The sequence below is a fragment of the Odocoileus virginianus genome, chromosome 17 (assembly GCF_023699985.2).
Source record: "Odocoileus virginianus isolate 20LAN1187 ecotype Illinois chromosome 17, Ovbor_1.2, whole genome shotgun sequence".
NCBI lineage: Eukaryota > Metazoa > Chordata > Mammalia > Artiodactyla > Cervidae > Odocoileus > Odocoileus virginianus.
Window position 1 is genome coordinate 58,060,190 of NC_069690.1, and position 22,842 is coordinate 58,083,031.

A 22,842-nucleotide genomic window follows, 5' to 3' on the forward strand; every position below is an offset into this window, starting at 1 on the left:
GTCATAACTAATTCTGCTTGGTTGAATCAGAAGTCACATCTAGTGGTCCTCTGCTGGGGACTTGGGAACATTTTCAGCTAAGATCCTTTCTAAGAATCTTTGCAAACTTCCTGAGAAGGAAAGACCACGTCTTTTGCCAGGATGGCTATGAACTTCAAGATGACTGAATTCCTCTGTTTTGTAGGATGTAATCTTCATTTGTTCTTCTCAGAAATAAAATCAATACATTCCAAATGATTTTTTTCCCTAAGGTCATGCACATTTTTTATTGCTTTATTTCCAAAGTTATTTCCAAAGGTCATGCACATTTTTTATTGCTTTATTTCCAGTTATTTCCAAAGGTCATGCACATTTTTTATTGCTTTGAAAAAGGTGAAATACATTTCATAGCACATCTAATGTAGTAATCAATGTTTGTTTAATACATTAATGAATTTCTGATACTGAATTTTGGGCCTTGTAACATTTAGTCCTTAAGTCAATTATTAATGCATTAGAAAAGGAAGATGGCTTTAGTTGGCTTTCAGTTTCCTTGCTACTTATTAGATTTACTCTGAGTCATTTCTCTCTGGGAGAAATATATGGCTGTTAGCATCACTGATGCCATCTTGTGCCACTCTAGTCGATCCCGTGCTATCCCGTCCCCGACCCAGGACTGAACTGTGCAGAGGGTCACTTCTCTGCTGTTAAGGTCTTTGCAGTTACTAGAAAGTGTTTAATAATCATGAGGATCAGGTGCCCTGTGTGGTCCGTTAGTCCATGAGCCTCGTTACTCATTCGTGACTCTTGACTTAGAAATGCTTGTTCCATTATCTGAGCACCTACCTCTGTTCTCTTCCCCAGGAGATCTTCCCCATCCAGGGACCAAACCTGAGTCTCCTGCATCTCAGGCAGATTCTTTACCAACTGGACTGCCAAGGAAGTCCCACCTACCACCATACTCTAGGGTAACTATAATATTGTCCCTGGAGCCCCAGGAGTGCAGATTGCAAATGCTTCCAGGTTGTCGCCCCCCACTCCTGATCCCAGAGCCACCCTATGAGGAAGTTACCCTGAAACAAACGGATCCACTACAACCCAGAGCTTCCTGCCTCGTTTCTTGGCCTCAAGACAGCTTTCTCAGTTCTGCAAGCACTTTTCATCCCCTCCAGCCTTCAACAGGAAGTTGAATGTTTGATTATACCTTCAGGGGTACTAGGTGTTTGAAACATGAACGATCACTTCATGCTCTGTAACAAATCAGTACATTCCCCTGACATACTGTGGAGCAATGGAAAGTAACCAGAGGTTTTTAAAAATAATTCTGTGCCCTTATTTTCTTGTCTTTGTCGTAGTCCTTTAGCCAGTTCTTTTTTAGTTGAGAATTTGCCTTTGTTAAAGAGTTTTCAAGGTACTGTATTGGAAAGACTTGGGAACTGGATCAAGTATGAGTTTTCCAAAAAAGTACAATTTGTTAAAAACATGCCACTAGAAGCCTTACTGTCCTTTAATTGTCAACTTATGCTTCTAAGGATCATCTTGTAACATATGTTGCAAAAGAGAAGTTCTTAGGTGCGTTGTCTACTCAAAAAGCCCTGTTCTGTGGTTGTCTGGTTCTCACTTTAGGATGCCTGGGGCTTGTGGGAACTGTGTTCCTAGTGGGGGGCCTTCTGCATGTTGGCTGTCTGATTTTCTTCCACTTACAGCCAGTGATAAATGGGGAACAGGCCAGGCATCTGTCACACCCTGTCTCTTTTGTCCTTTTGAAGGCCACCGCATAGACTGTGGGCTTCCAAGGTGGCTCAGTGGTAAAGAATCCACCTGCCAGTGCAGGAGACTCGGGTTCCTGGAGAAGGGAATGGCAGCCCACTCCAGTACTCTTGCCTGGAGAATCCCATGGACAGAGGAGCCTGGCGGACTACAGTTCACAGGGTTGCAAATGAGTCAGACATGGCTGAGTACACACACACACACATTCACACACGTAGGCTATAATGTTTTGAATAATCAAAGTGCATCATAGTGTAGAAAGAGGAGGATTAGAACTTGATGCTAAACACAGGTTTTCTTTGGGACCAAGAACAGGCGCAGCACAAGTTTTGAAGCTTTTACAGACGTCCCCTCGCAGGCCACGCCTCGTTTTAGCTTTGCAACCCCCTTTCCAGCTGTGCCCTCCTGTCAGAAGAACCACTTTCATGTCCTCTCTGCGGGGAGGATCCCCAGCTTTCAGGAAACCTCCCTGCCCCGCCCACCTGTAGGGCTTGGTTTCAGCTCAGACAGGTCTCTTTATCTTTGGCCTAGATCTTCAGTGTAGACAGCCCTGCCTTCCCACACCCCACCCCAACCACGACCCCTCTTTCCCAGCCCTGCTAAACAGTGGAGACAAGGGGGCACCCTGGGGACTTGTGATCATCCTGCCAGTGTGGTGTAGGCTGCCCTCTTCTGTTGTTTTTCCTTCTGTCCTCTTGACAGAAGGAAACCCCCAGAGATGGAGTGGTCCTCAGACTTGAAGCAGCGGCCCGGCGTCTCCCCGCAGCTGTGACTGTGGCTGTCACGGTCCTTGGTGCTTCGCATCCTGATGCAGAGCTGCCCGCCCGGGTTGACCGCCCCCCCCACCCCGACCCTTTTCACGGTGCACCTGATTAGACCGGCATGGCCTTGCGTGTGTGCACAGGGGCGGGCAGGTAAGATCAGAGTGGTGTCAGCTCACGAAAACCCGACGCCAGCTTTGAAGTTCCCGGTTAGATGCACATGAAAAGTTAATCGCCATTAAGAATATTTCTTTTGGGTTTTCGAACAGCCCAGCCAGGCATTTCATATCTCAAAGAGAACAAGCAGTCAGTTGATTTTCCTTCTTTAAGAGGTTTTGTTTTCATTCTCAGAGTAGTGGGTCTTTTTTCAGGCTGCTACAAAGAAAGTAATGTCAGCTGGTTTATAAATCACCAAAAAAAAAAAAGTTTCATTTTATTTTAGTTTGTTTTTGATGTTTCATTTTAATAACTTGAGTAGATAGGTCAAAGTTATTGACATTTAACATTTTTCACTCGATTAGAGTTTTAGAATATGAGAACCATGGGTTTTTTCTTGTTGTTGTTCAGTCAATAAGTCATATCTGACTCTCTGTGACCCTGTGGACTGTAGCCCACCAGGCTCCTCTGTCCATGGGATTTCCCGGACAAGAATACTGAAGTGGGTAGCCTTTCCCTTCTCCAGGGGATCTTCCCGACCCAGGGATCGAACCCAGGGCTCCTGCATTGGAGGTGGATTCTTTACCACTGAGCCACCTGGGAAGTCTCGCTCCCTGAGAGACCTGAGCCCAAAGCAGGGAAGGGCATTCTGGCTGAGGAAGAATGATGAGGAAGGAAAGTCCACTTGGAATGGAGCTCAGGGCACAAGGAAAACAGGATGAAAGCACCTTCTGCTGAAGAAGGGACTCTGTGTGTGTGTTTGTGTGTGTCTGGGTCTGTGTACATGTGTGTGTGTGTGTGTTTGGCTGCATCAGGTCTTAGTTATGGCATGCAGGATCTTGTTCCCCAACCAGGGAGGGAACCCGGGCGTCCGGCATTGGGAGCACACAGTCTTAGCCACCCAACCGCCAGGGAAGTCCTGGGACTTCGTGCTCTGGAAGAAAGGAGGAAATAGGCTGGACAGACACCAGTGTGACTTCTCTGCTTAGTCATCCTGTGTCATATTCTGCAGAGATGCTTCCCTGTTAACCTTACTTTCTAAGCCACTTGAAAACCTTTGCATCAGCAGTCCTCAGCTTTCTGCCGCCCTGCGCTCTCACGCCCGTCAGTACCCGTGGGACCCTGCCCTTTGTGGGTGAGGAGGCAGGCAGGCGTGGAGCATCTCACTGGGTTCCCGCCAGTGCTTCACTTGGACAATCTCGGTTACCCTTGGGAGGGTCCTAACCACGGAGTTAGGAGCACATTATCCTGTTACACTGGTTGAGTCCATTGATACCAGAGACGGGAACTGTCTGGTCTGGCTGCCTTCAGGGAAAATAAGTACTTTGGGTATCAGGGCATTTCACGTACTCCAAGGAAGAAGAATCAAGTTTTGGGCACAGTAGGTACCAAACCTTAGGGTAAAACTTAGTACCAAGAATCTATGAACTCTCTTAGATGTTCCTATTACTCTGTTTCCATGACCCCAAGCCCTGGGTCTCTTAGGTAAAACTTCCATGCTGCCAGAAGATTTAATTGGTACAGTTCAGTGGCAGTAGGGGTGATGGTGATGGTTTAAGAAGCCCTGACTGGGGTGGGCAGGTACAGAGGTTCCTGGACTTCAGGCAAGGCCATCAACTCTAATTGAGTTCAGGGAGCACTTCTCAAAGGAGGAAAGATCCTGGGAGACCATCAGCTGCCTTACGAGGGGCCCGTTCTCTAAAAACGAAGAGCTAAGGGTGCAGCGTTCAATTCAAATGAATAATTGAGTGGCACCCACTACACTAAATCAATGTGCTCTGCAGAGAACTTGAGGCTGTTTTTGCTGCTCCGCTGGTTAGTGTTTCTATGTTTGTTTTGTAGGAAGTCATCCTTGGACATGTGTGATCCGCCTGCCTGTCCCCCTCCCAGCCCCTCCTTCCTGTCTTCCTTTCTTTCATCAGCCTCGAGGAGATTACCAGTTCTTTATAGAATCTGATGTGACATCCATGAGACTGTTAGAAGAATTTGTTTTTAGTGTATCCTTTCCTGACTGCTTTAAGTTTTTTTTTTAATTTACTCATTTCATATTTTTATAGTATGTCTAATTGTGTAATTTGTTTTTTCCCCCACTGTCTAAAGAACACATATTGATGGGAAAATAGAAAAAAACACAAAAGTTGTCTGTAATCCAGTCGTTAAATTGAAAAAATAACCCTTTTGTTTTTCTTCTGTACCTGTAAAGAGGAAGTTTATTTGGTCCCAACTTTAGTCATGTATATTGACTTTTGGGAGTTAAGACAAGCTGCCTCTAAATGCTGCCCCCTTTTCCCCCTAGGGGGAGATGGCCAGGCAGCCTGGGATAGACGGCGCTCGTTGTGGACGGCAGTCACCCAGGGCCTCCCGTCACACGCCTTTATAAAACACGGCAGTGAGCTCTGCCCTGGACGAAGGCCTAGCAGCGCCGTTCTGGTGTCTCCCCCGCACTGCCTGCTCAGTGCCTTCCGGTCGGCAGGCATTCTGGGTTACTGGGGCAAGCAGATGGAAACAGGGCCCCTGGAGGGTGCTGGTGGGACCCCGGCCACTCTGACTGCTGCTTTCCCATAGCCTCTTTGAAGAGCGGAGATAGTTCCAACAGAGGTCCACTCCCAGAAGGGCCCCCAGAGGGTCAGTTTACCCTGGGAGAGGGATACTGGGCCTGTGATGCGGTGGTTTAGGTCATACAGCTCAAAAAGAGAAATGGTGAGGTTTGTTTCTGTCACTCCACAGTAAAACCCCTGACTCATTAAGCACTTTCACCCATTCTGCTCTAGCAAGCAGCCGTCCACATCCCATTTCTATGGATTTGTGTGTTCTGGAGATGTCCTGTGGGTGGACTCAGGTTTGACCTTACATGCTTCGCGTGGTGTTCTGGAGACTCACCCTTGCTGCACTCCTCTTTGTGGCGCAACAGTGAGTCCCCGTGTGTGTCCACCACCTCCGTTTGTCCCTCCCTCTGTGTCTATGTTGGCAGACATTCAGGCTGTTTCCATGTCTTGGCAGTTCTGATCCTGCGTGCACACGCATTTATCTGTGCCCCTGTTTCCAGTTCTTTTGGGTGAATACCTACAAGTGGAGTGGTGGAGTCAGACAGGAATTCTGGTTTCACCTCAGGGACCAGCCGCAGTGTTTGTCTCAGCAGCTAAACCTCTCTGCAGCCCCGCCAGCTCTATATGAGGACCCCTCTGCCCCCGCCCCCCGTTAGCCCCGGATTTTCTTATGAGAAATTTGCTCTCATTCGGAGCATTACTGCCCTGTAGGAAAGCACATGGTTAATCTCTTAACTGCTTTCAGGATTTCTCTGTCTGTCACTTGTAGCAGTTGGGTTATGCTGTGTCTCATTGTGGATTTCCTTTGGTTTATCCTGTATGGGCTTCATCAAGCTTCTTGAAACTCTTAGGCTTTTCATCTCTGGCCAAATCGGGGAAATTTTTAGCCATTAATTCTTTAAATATTTGTCCAGGATTAACACACTTCTCTCTCTCTGGTCATTTGAATGTTAGACTGTTACTGTCTCAGTTCTCTGAGAAACAATACTGTTAATTGTTTTAAAAAACAAAAAACAAAACACAACTTATTCTTTTTTTGAGATTGAATAGCTTCTCTTGTTATATCAAGTTTACTGACTGTTTTCCTCTTGTCTCTGTTCTGCTGTTGAGCCCATTCTGTGAGTTTTCTTTGTTACTATGTTTTCCTGTTCTGAAATTACTATTTGGTGCTGCTTTAAAAGTGTTGTTTCTTTGCTGACACTTGGGTTGTTTCCGAGAGTGAAATGAGTGTTTTCTTTCATTGTCTTCTTACCACTGTTTGCTGGAGCACCTTTTAAACAGCTGCTGTAGAGTTTTTGTCAGATAATTTCAAAATCTGCGTCACCTTGCTACTGGCATCTGTGGGTTTTCTTGCCCTAACGGAGTTGGTGTTTTCCACATGTCTTGTGAGTGGAATGATGCTGGGCGGTGTGAGGCCTTGAGTTTTGTTTTCATCCTGCAGACAGCACTGGTGTCTTCTGTGAACATGCTGTCCACCTGATTAGGTTCGGGTCTTAAGTTTCTACCCACATTCTGTGAGCTGCGGGTCTAATTTCAGTTTAGTTTTCAGAAGCCTCTGCAGTGCAGCAGGGATCTGCCCGCGTGTGCCACCCAGCCACCCGTCTGCGTCTGGGCAGTGGTCTGCGTGTCAGCTCAGCTGATGAGGACTGTGTGTCCAGACTGGGGCTCAGTCCAGGGTTAATGAACAACCGCACCGCTCTGCTTCCCTGAGCTCTTCTGTCCATTTACCCTCCCTGCTGCTTTCAGATTCCCGGGGGGCCCCTCGCTGGTTTCATGTGCTGCAGTTTACCTTTCAGAATCTTCTCATTTCCATTCAGTGCATCCTGTCCAGGTAGGAGAGACAGCGTGGAGTAAGCTTAACTATCTGATCTGCGACTCAGACATCTGTCTGTCTGTCTGTTTTTAGCATTAAAAATGGCCTAGACTTGACTATGTGGCTCCAGGTGATTTTTCCTCTACTCTCCCTTCTCTAGTAAACTAACCTAGAAAACATGGCGACTACAGTTCGGGAAGACGGGGTCTGGAGGCAGACGAGAACGCTGCTCCTCAAGAATTACCTGGTGAAATGCAGGACCAAGAAGAGCAGTGTTCAGGTAAGCTGCACGACCGTCCTGTGTTACTGCAGTATATTTTGCGTTAATATGTTCCATCTCTAAGAGATGATTTGTTCTGCTGGATGCATTTTTATTACAATTTTGCTTGTGAAGTGAAAACTTATTGTGTTAGCCTCAGAAAAAAATACTTAAATTATCCAATGTTTTCTAAATGTCAAAAATGTTGATAAGTTTCCAAATTTAGTTAATTTTTCATATCAGTGCTTGATTTTTGAACCTCAAGGCATGTATTTCCTGTTTCATAAGGTGAAAAATAAATTCTGCAAATAACTTTCTGGAACATCGTTCCACATTTCCTCTCCATGGCCTCCCATCTTCTGACTCTGGGTTGAGCTGGCCAGGATTGCTACAATTATGTCACATATCTGTCCCTGCAAGCATATATCACTTTATTATGTATTTATTTGTTGAGCATACATTAGTCTAAGAGATAAAAGGAAGTAAGAGCTCTGGCCGGCCAGTCAATAATGATTTTAAAGGATGGAATGGTATTATTCTTTTGAAACCAGCAGACCAATTAAACAGCAAGATGAAACAGTAAATAGTTCATCCCCATTAAAGTCAACTATTGAATGTAACAGTAGAGTTTTAGAAGTAGAAATTTAGGTATAATTAAACATAAGTTTTAATTCACACTCAAAGAGATTTTTATGGTGTCTTTGCGTTACAGATAATTAGTAAGTTACTTTAAAATTATATATGAATAAGTTTATTATTATATTTTATATTAGTAATCTCAGATGTTTAAATACTAGCTTTTATGTCATTTAAATATATTATGGTGACTTGAATTTTAAAATATTTTAGTGAGATTGAATGTAAAGGAAAAATTATTGCTGTTGGGTTTGGTTCAGCACAGTATTTCTTTTAGGATAGAATTGCTTTTACTTTGTGTGCTTAAGAAAGGAGACCCAAGTTCTTCATGTTTTTTCTTAGTATTAGTTATATTCATAGAAAGCTTGATGCTTTTTGCTGCCTTTGTTATGCTTTGTAATCAGTTTGTTTTCCCTTTGTTGCAGGAAATTCTTTTTCCACTGTTTTTTTTGTTTTGGTTAATATTAATTAGCATGATGCATCCAAATAAGAAATATGAAGAAGTGCCTGATGTAGAACTCAGTGCCCTGGACGCGTCCATCCTCACCAACGTGGTTCTTGGATTCACGCCCGTGACTAACATCACGAGGAGCATCATGCAGAAGGCGTCTGTGGATCACCTTCATGACGGTACTGTGAGCTGGCGTGGGTCCTGTCTGTTACAGCAGCGTCTTCTGTGTTGTGCTGTTTGCTTTATTGAGTAAATACCATTCTTAACATTTATATAAAGGTATATATCCTTTCACCGTAACAGAGTTTTATAAGAATGTTAATGTCATTTGATTCTGCTGGCCTTACGTTTCTTGTGAAACTTTCATTTATAGCATACTTTATGTTTTAATATTTTATATTTAATTTGTGGGTCATTTATAAAACAAGCATATTTGTATAGGATAAAAGAAGCAATATTGGGTTTAAATGTCAATTTTTATTCAAAGAAGAGTTGTGTCATAGTTACTAAAATACATACTTATTTTCTGAGAAGGATTGTGGCGTTTTCTTCCTAAGAAGGAATATTTGAAAATAAAATATCCATTTATTTATCAGGGAGTTATTTCATGGTTTCACTTTGAGATAGGTAAATGAACTACATATATTACATGTAAAGTATATGCTCTAATTTGTCATGTTAATAGCTTATGTGTTACACTGACACATAACTTATGTATAGTCAAGTGAGAGCTAAGAAATAGTGTCTGTAAAATTGCACTGCTTTAATATCTGTTACTTTTTAGCTTGGTTTTTAGAAGAGCTGTATTCATTTTCAAAGAAGTTAGAGCATTCAACAAATGCTTATAAAATACTACATCAAGTATAATGGTAAATTTGGTCTGTTGTATTATAATAAACTATTCATGTATTTGAGCTAATTTTGTTGTAATATTTTATAGTTGTAACTATTGAAGAATATGCAGATGAAAAAGAATTGGTAACATCCAGTCTTTCCAAGTCCAGCACCTTCGTAGGCGTTGTGTTCAAAGACTTCATGTCCTACGAGCTCCGGTTTTTTCCTGATACAATTCCAGTATCTTCTGTTTATATGGATTCAAGAGGCAAGTAGCCCTAAATAGTCAATGAAAATCAATTAAATGCATGTTTTTATTACTCTTAGTTCAAATGCAAAATCTGATGGTGTCCTACATTGACATTTTCGACTATAATTATTCAGATCAGAAGACTGCCAACTCTAGCCTAAGAACATGTGTGTCTGCCTGTCCACAGCTCATGTATAATATGATGTGTAATTTACACTGTGCTTCCCCACTGGCTCGGTGGTTAAGAGTCCACCTGCAGTTCGATCCCCGAATTGGGAAGAGCCTCTGGAGAAGGGCATGGCAACCCACTCTGGTATTCTTGTCTGAATTATACCATGGACAGAGGAGCCTGGCAGGCTACAGTCTATGAGGTTACAAAGAGCCTGATACTACTGAAGTGACTTAGTAGTCAGGCACGCGTAATTTATATTAAACAATTTTATCTTGAGTTATATGACTTTCTAAGTCTATGTTCTTTTCTCCACATAATTTTTTTTGTACATGGTATGGTACATATTTTAAAATCTCAAGTTCTTCCACCAGTAAACTTTATTAATTCTATGTTTGAAACATGGAAAACAGCCTTCAATGCCTAAGCCTCTGAACAAATAATTATCAACCAAAAGCATTTATTGAAACAATGTTACAGTCACTATATTAAGTATTATATTTGTGACTTGATTCCAAAAAGCCTTCAGATAATTTTTTTCTGTGGACCTGCCTTTGCATCTGGAAAGCTTCTAAAGCTGATAATTCATTGTAGAATGACTTACCTTAAGCCAGAAAAGTGACTTATTTTAAAAAACCTCACTGGAAGAGACCCTGATGCTGGGAAAGATTGAAGGCAAAAGGCGAAGGGGGCAGCAGAGCATGAGATGGTTGGATGGCATCCCCGTCAATGGACACGAGTTTGAGCAGGCTCCAGGACATAGTGGAGGACAGAGAAGCCTGGCATGCTGCAGTCCATGGGGTCACAGAGAGTCAGACACGACTTAGCGACTAAACAGCAGCCATTAATTTCTTTGCTTCCATTTGTGTGCATTTCCTACTCAGTATCCTAACACGTGTAACTCTCTGATTTCAAAAATTTCAAATAAACAGTAAGGGATGTGATAGACTTTGCCTTTGGAGGGCAATTGCTTCTTTTCTTTGCTTCTGTTAGAGATGGATCAGTTGTATCACTCTGGTAACCCTCTGGGTGCTGTGTCTAAGGAAAGCACTCGTGTATCGTGCTGAACCTTACCTCTGACGTTGTTTCCTCCGTAGCTGGCTGTTCCCCATCATGTGACGCTGTCCAGTTCTGGACCTCAGGGTTCACGGTTCTGCAGGCCTCGATAGACGCAGCCATCATAGAGGTAACGGTGCTGAAGGAGGGCAAAGGTTCATACCGGGCCCCAAGTCTTTACCATCAGAGTTCATTTCACTGCTGTGCCATGTACCGAATTACATCACTCAGGTCAGCTCCTTTACAAAAGAAGAGACGGAAGAAGTCATACTTTCTGATTTAATTCTTTGAAAGCCGCTTTTGCTCCGTGGCCTCAGGCATGCTGTTCAGCGCCCTGGGCCCCTGTGAGACCCTGTCTGTGCTGTCGGCAGGCAGTATTTATGGAAGGTCTGTGTTTGCAGACTTTTCCCCCTGAATAAGAATAACTTAGTTTAAAGACGTTGCCTTTATTATCTTAATCATAGTGGATTTTATCTTTTAACAGATATTTATCACTTGTCTGCAAAACATTGTTTCTCCGTTGTGTACTAGTATCAGCCCGTTTAATCTTAACAGCTTGCTGCTGTTGTTGTCTGCATTTTATTTATGCACTTGAAACACAGGAAGATGAAGTGACTTTCCAAACCTCAGTTGATTAGTGGCAAAGCTAATTCAGACTGTGGCTTTTGGGCTCTCATTTCTGTGTTTTAGTAATATACTGCCACTAACATTGTGTATAAATGTTGTATTTGCATTCTAAAGACCTGACCCAGTGTTTCTCCTTTCAGTAGAAATGAACAGCAGACCTTGGGTGGGAGCCCTGTCACTGTCAGTTGTTAGAGTGCTATGCATACAGTGACTGCAGAAGTGATGCTCGCTTGACAGGGTCGTTGTTAGAACCACAGGAGATGACACGCCGAAGCATCCTACGAGCTCTCACAGCATGACATAAACGTATCGCAGATACAGTATTCAGTCACACACAAGCTCAGGCTAATGCCGGTGAAACAAATATAGGGCATATTGCATTGATGGTGCTGAAGTACCTATTTGTGTTTTGGCCAAAGACCTTAGCTGTCCACAACCCAGACCTCACCACACGACCAGGCGGAGCAGAGCTCCTGGTAGCCGTTCATGGGAGCGTTAGGTGGAGTGTGTCATGTGCATACATAGTTCTATGATCCTGTCTCTAAACACACTGCATGTGTAGATTTTTTTTAAACAGTAGAAGAACCTACTACCTAAAAGAACATTTTTAAACAAGAGAGTTATTTTTTCATGGCACTTGTCATCATCCTTTAACTCCTCAATTTTATAAACACATATTTTTATTAAGATGCATATAGCTGTCACTAAAGATGGTTATTGTACAGTTTTATTTTCTTTGACAAATTATTTAATAAAAATGTGTGTACTTCCCAGTTTCAAACTTGAAACTTTCTGACATGCTTCCAGAAGGAGTGAAAGCAGTGTTCTGTGCAGTACCATGATACTGGGGTCGGCCACTTTATTTCTGGTGTGTAGTGTTTTGAGGGTTCTGTTTGCAGTGGGCTGTGGACTAACTTTGGGGATGTGATTTTCTTAGTATTTCAGGGGCTGCTCTCAGAGCTAAGTTAACTGAATGTGTTTACATTTTCTGATTGTAGATGAAGACCAATGTTTCTTTTTGGAAAGAGCTGGAGTCAACTAAAGCTGTTCTTATGGGAGAAATGGCTATTGTAGAAATAGACACCTTTCCCCGAGGAGTAATTTTAATATACCTAGTTATAGCGTTTTCACCTTTTGGATACTTTTTGGCAATTCACATCGTAGCAGAAAAAGAGAAGAAGTTAAAAGAGTTTTTAAAGATAATGGGACTTCATGACACGGCCTTTTGGTATGTTACTAAAACTTTGTTATTTAGTGTGGCTAATAATTGTGTAAGTTCTACAGATCTTCAGTTCTGCAGTTTTGTTGCTCACCAGACTCCACGAGGTCCTGAACCTCTTTTTTTGCAGTTCCCACCTTTGTCATGGAGTTTGAGACTCATCACAAAACTCCAGCAGTTGATTGGCTTGTTCGAACATAAGGGAGGTGGGATTTGGGAAGCTCGTGTCAATATTATGTATTTAAGTTTTATTTTGTATTTTGTTTGATGAGGCATGCTCCATGTATTTCAGTATATCTCCGTGTATAGAAAAACAGGAGATTGTAGAAAGTTAGAAATTAATCTGCTGTTACAGTCCTCCTCAAATACCGTAGCATGTTCATGGTGTTATGTTCTTGTATATGGGCTTTCTTCCCCCTGGGAAAAGTTACTTTTGTGAATTTTTTAGGATGAAAATATGCAAATAATTATTTCCAGAGAAGCAAATGAAAGAAGTTCAGCAGTGAGCACGTTAACATTTTTGTACAATGATAACTTTATAGAGACACGCAGTTTTATAAACAATTCCAAGTATGTTTTCTGTACTTGCCCCCCTATGCAGTAAGAACATTTATTTTGACCTCACTTTGGGGGAGACGTTAGTACTGTCAAATGTGAGTTGTTACTATCAACCATTTTATTCCATTTAGCTCAATGCAGCAACTAAACCACTTTACATAATGGGGTTATTCCCTGTGACTTCATCTTTGCTCATTTCTTACTCCAGGGGTTTTAATAGTGGTTGGTCTGTGAGCCACACTGGAATATTAAATGTTTTGTGAGGAGACAGTAGCTGGAAGGTTTAGGCAGATCAGTTTCTCAGTGCCTCATTTCTGCCTCTGTAAAATGATGGATTTACTTTTGGTAGTTTAGGTATCTTTTAGTCCTCTTTTGGTGGTTTTTATGATGCCGTACATTAAGTTACCTGCTAACTGGAAAAATAAAAGCAAAATAATAGACTGTGGGGCAATTCCCCTGAGCTCCAATTTGAGGAGAAATGTTGAGTCCTGTGATGAATCTGTTGTTGATCTTGGTCTCACGTTGAGTTCCATAGTAATAACATTGTTGCCTAGCAAGATGGCCTTTATAACTATCTAAAGTACCAAAAGCCATCAGAGTTTAATTGTCGTGTGTACCGTAAAGAAAATCATCAGTCATTAAACTCTTGTATTTTAAGAAAATCAGAATTGTGCATTTGTTGAACTTCTGAAAGTACTAGATTTAAATGAATCGTGATTTGCTATAAATCTGTAAGTTTTTTTTGACTCCTGGAAAAATAATCACCATTTTATCTCTATATGAGATGATAACTTGATAATTTTATCTACGGCTTAACCAGTACTATATTTTTCATTACATACAAGAGCTTTAATTTTCAGTACATGAGCATACATAGAAATGAAGCGATTGGCTTAATTTTAAGAATGAAACAGCTAAAATAAAGCTGAAGTTTTGTTTAAAATGATTTTTTTTAATTGTTAAGGCCTGTGTATTTAGCCATAACTGTGTCTGTGTTCCCCTTTTAGGCTTTCCTGGGTTCTTCTCTACGCAAGTTTGATTTTTCTCATGTCCCTTCTCATGGCAGTCATTGCAACAGCGTCTTCCTTATTCCCCCAGAGTAGCTGCTTTGTGATATTTCTCCTTTTTTTCCTCTATGGCTTATCATCTGTAAGTACTTTTACTTGAAATGGGAATAAAGAACTGTCAAAATACTTGATGAGTAAAGTCTTATTTTTTGGTTTACTTGCAGTGGACTTCCCATGCAAGACAGGATTGTTCCTCGGTTAATTCTGATGAATGAGTTGTATCATTGTGCCTCTTCATTTTTAGGAAAGTTACAAAATATTCTCAAGTTTAAATTTAACTAGTTTTCACATGATGTATTCCACACATATTTTCTCTGAGTCTGTCTTTTATGATCTTCATATAACTGTGCTTATATACCATTAAGATGGTCTTGTACTAGACTCTATTTTTTTTTGTTTCGTGAAATCCTAAACATTTCCAGGTAATATTTGTTACAGGATGATGCTGCGTAAAGATGTGTCTTTGTAAATTTAATTCTTTGCCGGTGTTGATACAGGTTAGGTATTTGGTTGAATGCTGGCTGTTCACGACCAGCCTTTGTTTGTTTTCTTTAAATATGTATTTGGCTGTGCTGGATCTCAGTTGCAACCTATGGGGTCTAGTTTCCTGACCAGGGATCACACCTGGGCCCCCTGCATTGGAAACACGGAGTCTTAGCCACTGGACCACAGGAGAAGCCCCCAGCCTGTTTCCTGTGGTCCTAGTTCCCATTCTGATCGGCTCACATGCCCATGCTGTATCAGTTGTGAAATATTTGACTATCATCTCTGCTCTTTAACATGATAATTTGTAAATAACTTGTATGTTAAAATGAATGTTGCTCAGTTGTGTCTGACTCTTTGCGACCCCGTGGACTATACAGTTCATGGAATTCTCCAGGCCAGAATGCTGGAGTGGGTAGCCTTTCTCTTCTCCAGGGGATCTTCCCAACCCAGGTCTCCCGCATTGTAGGTGGATTCTTTACCAGCTAAGCCACCAAGGAAGCCTGCCTCAAATAACGTGTATGCTTCTCTATATAGTTGCATGGTTTTTAACTGACTGTTTCTTATCAACACATTAAAAGATGGGTTCTCTATTTAAAAGCTTGTTGAGTTATTGTTTTGTTCATATTCGAACGTATCTAACCACAGAAACACCTGGTAGTTTTTGGTTTCTGTGGGGTTGAGATGATCATGTTTGCCTATTACACAGATAAAGAGCAGTTTTAAATCTTTGTCAGTTTATATTGTTAATGTATAGAATTGTTTGTATGAAAATTAAATATCTCAGCATGACCTTTAGAAATTTGTTCTTTTTTAGTTGCTAAGACATGTGTGTCCAACTCTGTGGGACCCCAGGGACTATAGCTCACCAGGCTCCTTTGTCCTTGGTATTTCCCAAGCAGGGACATTGGAGTGGGTGGCCACTTTCTCCTCCAGGGGATCTTCCCAACCCAGAGATCGAACCTGTGTCTCCTGCATTGGCAGACGGATTCTTTACCACTGAGCTACCAAGGAATTAATTAGAAATTAATTGAATTTTAGGGAATGTAGTTTCTAATGAAAATAGCTTGTTCTTTCACAAGCAAAAATTTAATCTTCTTTTCACATCAGTGTATATGAACAATGCATTAACATTAACATTTGTATCTTACAGGTATTTTTTGCTTTAATGCTGACGCCTCTTTTTAAAAAATCAAAGCATGTGGGAATAGTTGAATTCTTGGTCACAGTGGCTTTTGGATTTGTTGGCCTCTTGATAGTCCTCATGGAAAGTTTCCCCCGATCATTAGTGTGGCTCCTCGGTCCCTTCTGTCAGTGCACCTTCCTGATTGGCATAGCACAGGTATGTGAGTGTTTATCTCACTTTCCCCAGATGCTTTCTTTCTCTCCACTTCCATGCAGTGCATTTACTACCATGAATCTTGCCTTTGGTTTGCAAAAGTTATTTTACAGTAAGCATGAGAAAGGATGCTATTGGAAAACCGAAGTACTTTTTATATTGATTCATTTATATTTTCTCCATTTTTAGACTTTTCATTGTATGACCTTTTTAATCAGCAAGCTCTCCGCTTTTTGCTTTAGTGAAATTCAGTAGTCTGTTTTATTGGAGCAGCTCAGCTTGTTAGAAGTGACTGCTTAAAGCACCAGGTGGCTCGGTTGTCCAGAATTCACCTGCCAACACAGAAGACACAGGTTTGACCGCTGGGTCGGGAAGGTCCCCTGGAGGCGGAAATGACAACCCCTTCCATCCAGTGTTCTTGCCTGGGAAGTCCCACGGACAGAAGAGCCTGGTGGGCTACAGTCCATGGGGTTGCAAAGAGTCAGACACGACTGAGCGACTTTCTTTTTCACTTTCATCGATGTTTATAATGTGGTTTTTCTTAGTTTTTACAGAGCAGTGAGGTTCTAAGAGGAAAATTCTTACAAGAAACTGCTTTATATACTAGAACATAAATTTGGTTAATGTGTAAAGAAGAAGAAAATGTGATTACTTCATATAAGAGATCATTCACACTGGCTGGATAGACTTCTGATTTGCAGGACTCGAATTGTTTGTGAATATCAAGTCTAACGGATGTGAATTATTTGAGACCCAAAAGCTGGTGTTGCATGTTCTGAGTGTCCACTGCGTCCCCCTTCACTGAGGAAGATGGGACTGTAGATTCAGGGGTTTGTGTTGAGTGGCAGGGACTTTCCGTGCCACTTGACCCACCTTCGTTTCGTGGGTGGGGATGCTGAGCCCTCTGCAGTGCAGTTAGAGTCTTCCCTTCGTGGCGGGCCTGAGACAGGGCGAGACCTCAGTGCTGCTGTCCTTGCCCTGCTCCGTCAGTACCTCTGCTTTGCATAATTTAGTAGCGGCGTTAATTAGTTACAGCATCTTCTCCCTTTTCAGGGTTGAAAGGTGCTGACCATATGTTTATCCTCTGATAACTTGTTTGACTTCTCTGGACCGTAAACCCTTTTGCTAACATCAGTTTTTGTTTCATTTGATAGCCATAGCACTAAAAAGACATGCTGCAAGAACTGACACACAGCTTTAAAAACAGGGTTGTCGTGATAAACTCGTATTTTGGTCAAGTTTCTATTTTCTTTATAAGTTCATATTACTCATTTGACTAGACCATTTAATCTCCTGAGCAGCCCAGTTTCTTGACTCTGGACATACTGTTGGCTTTTGCTTGTTTTTGACCACTTTTGTATTATCGGGTGGGCATTTCTGTTTTTCAGGTCATGCACTTAGAAGATGTTGATGAAGGTGCTTTATTTTCTAATTTGACTGAAGGCCCGTATCCTCTAATTATCACTCTTATGATGCTGATACTTAACAGCATTTTCTACATCCTCTTGGCTGTTTATCTTGATCAAGTCATTCCAGGTATGCAGATAGTTACTGAATTTTACTTGAAAGATTTTTCAGGTTTTTGTCCACATAAAGTTACCTTAATTATTTTTTCTTACAAGATTAACAGTATATTGTTTTTGAGTTTTTTAATATTCTTTTTGAAATACTCATTTTTTAAATTGTGGGATGGCTGCTTTACAATGTTATGTTGGTTTCTGCCATACATCAGTGTGCATCAGCCACGTGTGTACATATGTCCCCTCCCTCCCTCCCACCCCCCACTCCATCCCACCCTCTAGGTGGTCACAGAGCACTGGGTTGAGCTCCCTGTGGGTTAACTTAATTTTAGCTTTTTTTCTAGCCAAGTAGTCTAAGTTGCATTCACTGTTAACAACTTTTAATTTAATTGTAATTGTATTATATACCTTATACCTTAACTTCTAGTGAATGTAAGGAGACTGGATAAAAAGAGAACAGTTTGTTTTGAAAACCTTAAATCCCTAATTGAACTTCTTAACTCAGTCCTTCCCCATGTCCGTCTTTTTGGCTGAAGCGCTTCACTGTTGTACCTGCTAAGGTCTGAGACTGTGGAGCAACCTTGTAACCTCTCGCATCCCCGCGTCTCTTAACGTGCACCTACCGCAAACCTGTACAGGCTCAAAATATTAGTAAATAACCACCGCCCCCTTTCCTTTCCCCCTGATTTCCTCGTTCATTTTGTCTGTATTCTTGATCTGCGGTCTTACATGACAAGACACATGTGGTTTTAAGTTTTAATTACTTAGAATGGAACGAATGAGCAATTCCTTCCTCAGCAGGGCGAGTGTTGTGTCAGTCAGTCAGTCGTGTCCCACCCTTGGTGACCCCATCGACTGTAGCCCGCCAGGCTCCTCTGTCCACGGGATTCTCCAGGCCAGAATGCTGGAGTGGACAGCTATGCCCTCCTCCAGGGATCTTCCCGACCCAGGGGTTGAACCCAGGTCTCCTGCACTGCCAGCAGATTCTTTAGTGTCTGAGCCGCCAGGAAGCAGCACAAGCGCCTGCCAGCGGGTCAGTAGCTGTGCCTGGTCACTAGTTGCAGCGCAGATGAGGTCTTGTCCACTGTTGCAAAGTCCTGTGTGGCTGCACTGTTCTAGACCCCTGCAGTAGCGCTCATCTAGTTACTTACTCAAGTCTGTCTAAGAACCTTGCCACTGCCTTTAGTCAAGCTGACCACCTGCTCAGAAACCTTGCTGAGCACATCCTGGTGAATTAAACAGGAACTGGGCGAGTGCCGATGTCCTGCACAATGCTTTTATACATTCAGTCTCTTGTTGCCACTCTTCCCCTCTCCTTATTGTATTTTATATCCATCCGTTCAGTCCTGTTTATTTAAATGCATCTCCAGTGTATCAGTTAGATTATGTTTACTCACTCGTGTAACAGAGGACCTTTTTTAATTGTCTTAAACAAGAAGGAAATCAGTGCCTTCACTCAGAGTCCGGAGTGAGGGCGGGCTCCCAGTTGGTTGCCTTGCTCGGCTGTGTCGTCAGGGTCCCTCCTCTCCATGTGGTGGCTCCTGTCTGAGTCTGGTGGATTTATCTCCTGCTGGCTGCACGGGGCTGTGCTTCTTGTTCACGTCCAGTGGGAGAGGGACAGGGTCCTGTGCCCAGCAAGCCCTTTGCTTCTCTCTAGTTGGTACCTGCTCATGGCTGGAGCAGAGGGGTCACCGGAGCCTGCACGGTGCCCATCAGGTCCACTGGACTCTCTCTAGTTGGGAGCAGATCCCTCTGAAACATGGTCATGGGGGGGGGGGGGCGTGTTAGAAGGGATGGGGAATGTTGGTTCCTTGGGGAGAACAGGAGAAAGTCCATCCGTGCCGTGGGCAGCCAGACCGGAGTCTCCTGTCGGTCCTGCCCTGTTACTCTCCTGCTGCTAAAATGTCCTCTGTGTGAACTGTAGCAGCCTTTCCAAATACTGTCTGCTCCCAAAAGACTAAGGTGATGCTGACTCAAGCTTCAGAATACCCCAGTGTACTCTCCTCACCTTCTGAGCTCTTGTTAGCACTCATGCCCCGCATTGTACTCTGCCTGTTAGCCATTAGGTATGTACATGTCCTTGTAATGATGGAAGTCTCTAAGGTGGAAAATGTGCTTTGCTTACCTTTTACATTCCGTGGACTCGCAGCAACCCTGAAACTTTATGGACAGGAGTTATCTGTCACTAAGATTTCTGTTTTTCCCACATTGTTGACTTAGTAATTTATGTCTAAACTTTAGGTTGTCTTAGGTTTCACAGACTGCCTTTCTGATTTAAACACTAGTTTTCAGAAATAATTTGTTAGGATAACTCAGTTTTTGTTTTTTTTCTCTCTCTCTATTTTTCAGGAGAATTTGGCTTACGGAGATCATCGTTTTATTTTCTGAAGCCGTCATATTGGTCAAAGAGCAAAAGGAATTATAAGGAGTTATCAGAGGGCAATGTGAATGGGAATATCAGTTTTAGTGAAATTGTTGAGCCTGTTTCTTCAGAATTTATAGGAAAAGAAGCCATCAGGTATGATTTCATCTCGGGCAGTTTAGGTCTTAAGAACTGCTCATGGGACATGCCACGTGTAAATCCTGTCTTTTATGTAATATATATAAGCATGGTATCTTAGCAGATTTGGTACACATTTTGTGATTTTTAAAACAGTACCAAGGCCTTATTCTCTTTTAAGTTTTTATTTTCTTTGTAACCATTTAGAATAAATTTGCTGCTAAGTTTGACATTTTACGTTTGAATAGAAAATTTTTTAAGTAATAAAATCTAGTATTTATAAAATTAAGCCATTTTAAAATTTCTTCATTATGTAAATTAAGAGGGATTCCCTCATAGCTCAGTTGGTAAAGAATCTGCCGGCAATGCAGGAGACCTGGGTTCAATTCCTGGGTTGAAAAGATCCCCTGGAGAAGGAAATGGCAACCCACTCCAATATGCTTGTCTGGAAAATGCCATGGACAGAGGAGCCTGGTAGGCTACAGTCCATGGGGTCGCAAGAGTTGGATACTACTTAGCTACTAAAACCATGTAAGTTGAAGCAATAGATACTAGTTTTCTGTTTTTATTCGAGCTACATTGTCTGAGACATGCCAGACATTAAATTGTGCTGTTAATTTGATAGAACCTTAGAAACTGTGACATAATTAACTTGACACACCAGCTTAATTTCAGAGAACCAGAGAAATTCATAACTATTCCTTACTAGTCCAGTCAAAACCAAATTTAAAAAAATAAGGAGAAAGAGAAAAGAGAGAAAAGTGAAAGAAAAACTGGAGTATAGTTTGTGTTTTTTAAATTCAAGAAAAACATACATATGCAGAGGCGAGTTAGGTATTTAAGATGCAATCAGTGAACTGGTGGTAGGCCTTCTTAAGAGTAAAAGTTAAACTAATGAGCAAGAGCATTAATTCTTTAAAAAATAATGTAAAACATTTAAAGTGCAATGAGAGAATCACTTCAAGACAGTTTGAAGCATGTACCGATGTGAAATAGCATCTGATTTTTAATCTCCCTTAACTGATATGATAAGTATTAATTAATTACAAATGGAAAAGAATCAAATATGAAATAAGAAATCTGTAAATTGCTTGAGTCAAATGTTTCAGTTTCTTTTTAGAGGTTGGCTTATGAAAAATGAGTGAATTACACTTAAAATGGAGAGAAGTAATATCCTCTTTTCTTGTAGTTTCTTTAAAATACTTTTATTATTGTTGCCAGGTTTCTTTGGTTTATTGTTTTAGTAGGAAGATACTTTATTCCCATTAAATATGACAGCTTTGATTAAAATTACCATGCACAGAAACACACACTTGGAGATTGCTTTAAATACTTAAAGTAGTAAATGGTGTTTTTCAGAATCAGTGGTATCCAGAAGACCCACAGAAAGAAAGGTGAAAATGTGGAGGCTTTGAGAAGTGAGTAATTCCTAGTGTTCAGTCTGTAGGATTAGGGTACAAATGGGAAATTTAAACTCCTTTACCACAATTTTTTATCTTTCCTCTAGAGATATTTTCTTTATGTGATTAATGTTAAGAATAAAAGTTAACAACGTCAAGGTAGTAAAAGAAAAAAGTAATATCTGCTAAGATGAAAAGTTGTCAATTCTTAAAACAAATCCGTGTCATTTTTAATTTTATTGTAATGCATGTGTATACAGGGCTTCCCAGGTGGCGCTAGTGGTAAAGAACCCGACTGCCAATGCAGGAGGCATAAGAGACTCCGGTTTGACCCCTGGGTGGGGAAGACCCCCTGGAGGAGGGCATGGCAACCCACTCCAGTCTTCTTGCCTGGGGAATCCCATGGACAGAGGAGCCTGGAGGGCCACAGTCCATGGGGTCGCAGAGTCGGACTCGACTTAGCGAGTCCAACAATAAAATGCTGTTGGTTAAGTTCTAATTTTTTGCCAATGTTTTTAACATGCCTCTAAATACCTTTGGAAACAAACTTTTGTTCGTCTCTTTGTTTCAATTCCCTTTGTCTAGTTGCTTGGTCGTGTCTGACTCTTCTATGACCCTATGGACTAGCCCACTAGGCTCCTTTTGTCCATGGGATTTCTTAATACCCTCGGGAGTTCCCAAAAGTGGGTACATGGAAACCGCCCTCCCAATATTTTGTGCCCCCTCTAACTCTGTCAGTGTGACAAAAAAATAAAAGTTTATTTTGTGTTACCTTTTCTTACTACTCATACTGTTGACTATAAGGAAGAATTATTGTTGTGTGTCAATATTAAATCTTGCATTGTTAAATATGCTGGTGACTTCTGTCTTTAAATGTATTGACTTATTTCAAGATTGCTCAAGTATTATGATTTATCTTACTGTGCAAGACTCAGCAAATGAAGATCAATTTGAGCGTCCTTTTTTCCCGCACCAGGTCTGTCCTTTGACATATACGAGGGCCAGATCACAGCCCTGCTTGGCCACAGCGGCACAGGGAAGAGCACCCTGATGAACATTCTGTGTGGGCTGTGCCCGCCCTCGGATGGTGAGTTTCCTGACTTAAGGACCTGTTAATTCGTTTTATTAGGGTTAGTAACTAAGGTACCGTGGTCATTTACTTATCCTTGAAACGTGTACTGATTGATTTTTGTCAGTGATTTGGTATCGACTTCTGTGTTTGTTTTTTCTCCATTTTATTACACTTGTTTATTCTTTAGCAGAAAATAAAGATGATTCAGTCATATTTAAGTAAAAATGATCTAATTTTGTACCTGTTTTATCAGCTATTTTATTCGTGTTTATATTTATTGTTCAGTTTCAAGGAAGGATAAACCAATTAATGGGATATTAAATGAGGCCTATAGACGTTTTGGTTGAGAAAATGAAGATTTCTAAGTGAGCACCAGT

At 41.6% G+C, this 22,842-nt stretch overlaps 1 protein-coding gene across 5 annotated transcripts in view; it reads left to right on the forward strand.

The window, feature by feature from the left end:
* Window positions 1–22,842, forward strand: part of ABCA5 (ATP binding cassette subfamily A member 5) — a 55,367-nt gene that overhangs the window by 3,842 nt on the left and 28,683 nt on the right. For 2 of the 5 annotated variants that reach the window (XR_011492520.1, XM_070480070.1), the window contains exons 2-13: window positions 844–947; window positions 7,186–7,305; window positions 8,346–8,550; window positions 9,312–9,473; window positions 10,722–10,810; window positions 12,306–12,535; window positions 14,092–14,233; window positions 15,788–15,976; window positions 17,362–17,509; window positions 19,843–20,011; window positions 21,353–21,411; window positions 22,370–22,480. Coding sequence is in view for 4 of the 5 variants with exons in the window: in XM_070480070.1 (XP_070336171.1) it covers window positions 7,204–7,305; window positions 8,346–8,550; window positions 9,312–9,473; window positions 10,722–10,810; window positions 12,306–12,535; window positions 14,092–14,233; window positions 15,788–15,976; window positions 17,362–17,509; window positions 19,843–20,011; window positions 21,353–21,411; window positions 22,370–22,480 (1,606 nt within the window). In the remaining variant the exon portion in view is untranslated. Of the gene's footprint in view, window positions 1–843; window positions 948–2,451; window positions 2,664–5,473; window positions 5,577–7,185; window positions 7,306–8,345; window positions 8,551–9,311; window positions 9,474–10,721; window positions 10,811–12,305; window positions 12,536–14,091; window positions 14,234–15,787; window positions 15,977–17,361; window positions 17,510–19,842; window positions 20,012–21,352; window positions 21,412–22,369; window positions 22,481–22,842 lie in introns of those variants that run through there. The other 3 variants (XM_070480071.1, XM_070480072.1, XM_070480073.1) reach the window with 3 other exon arrangements.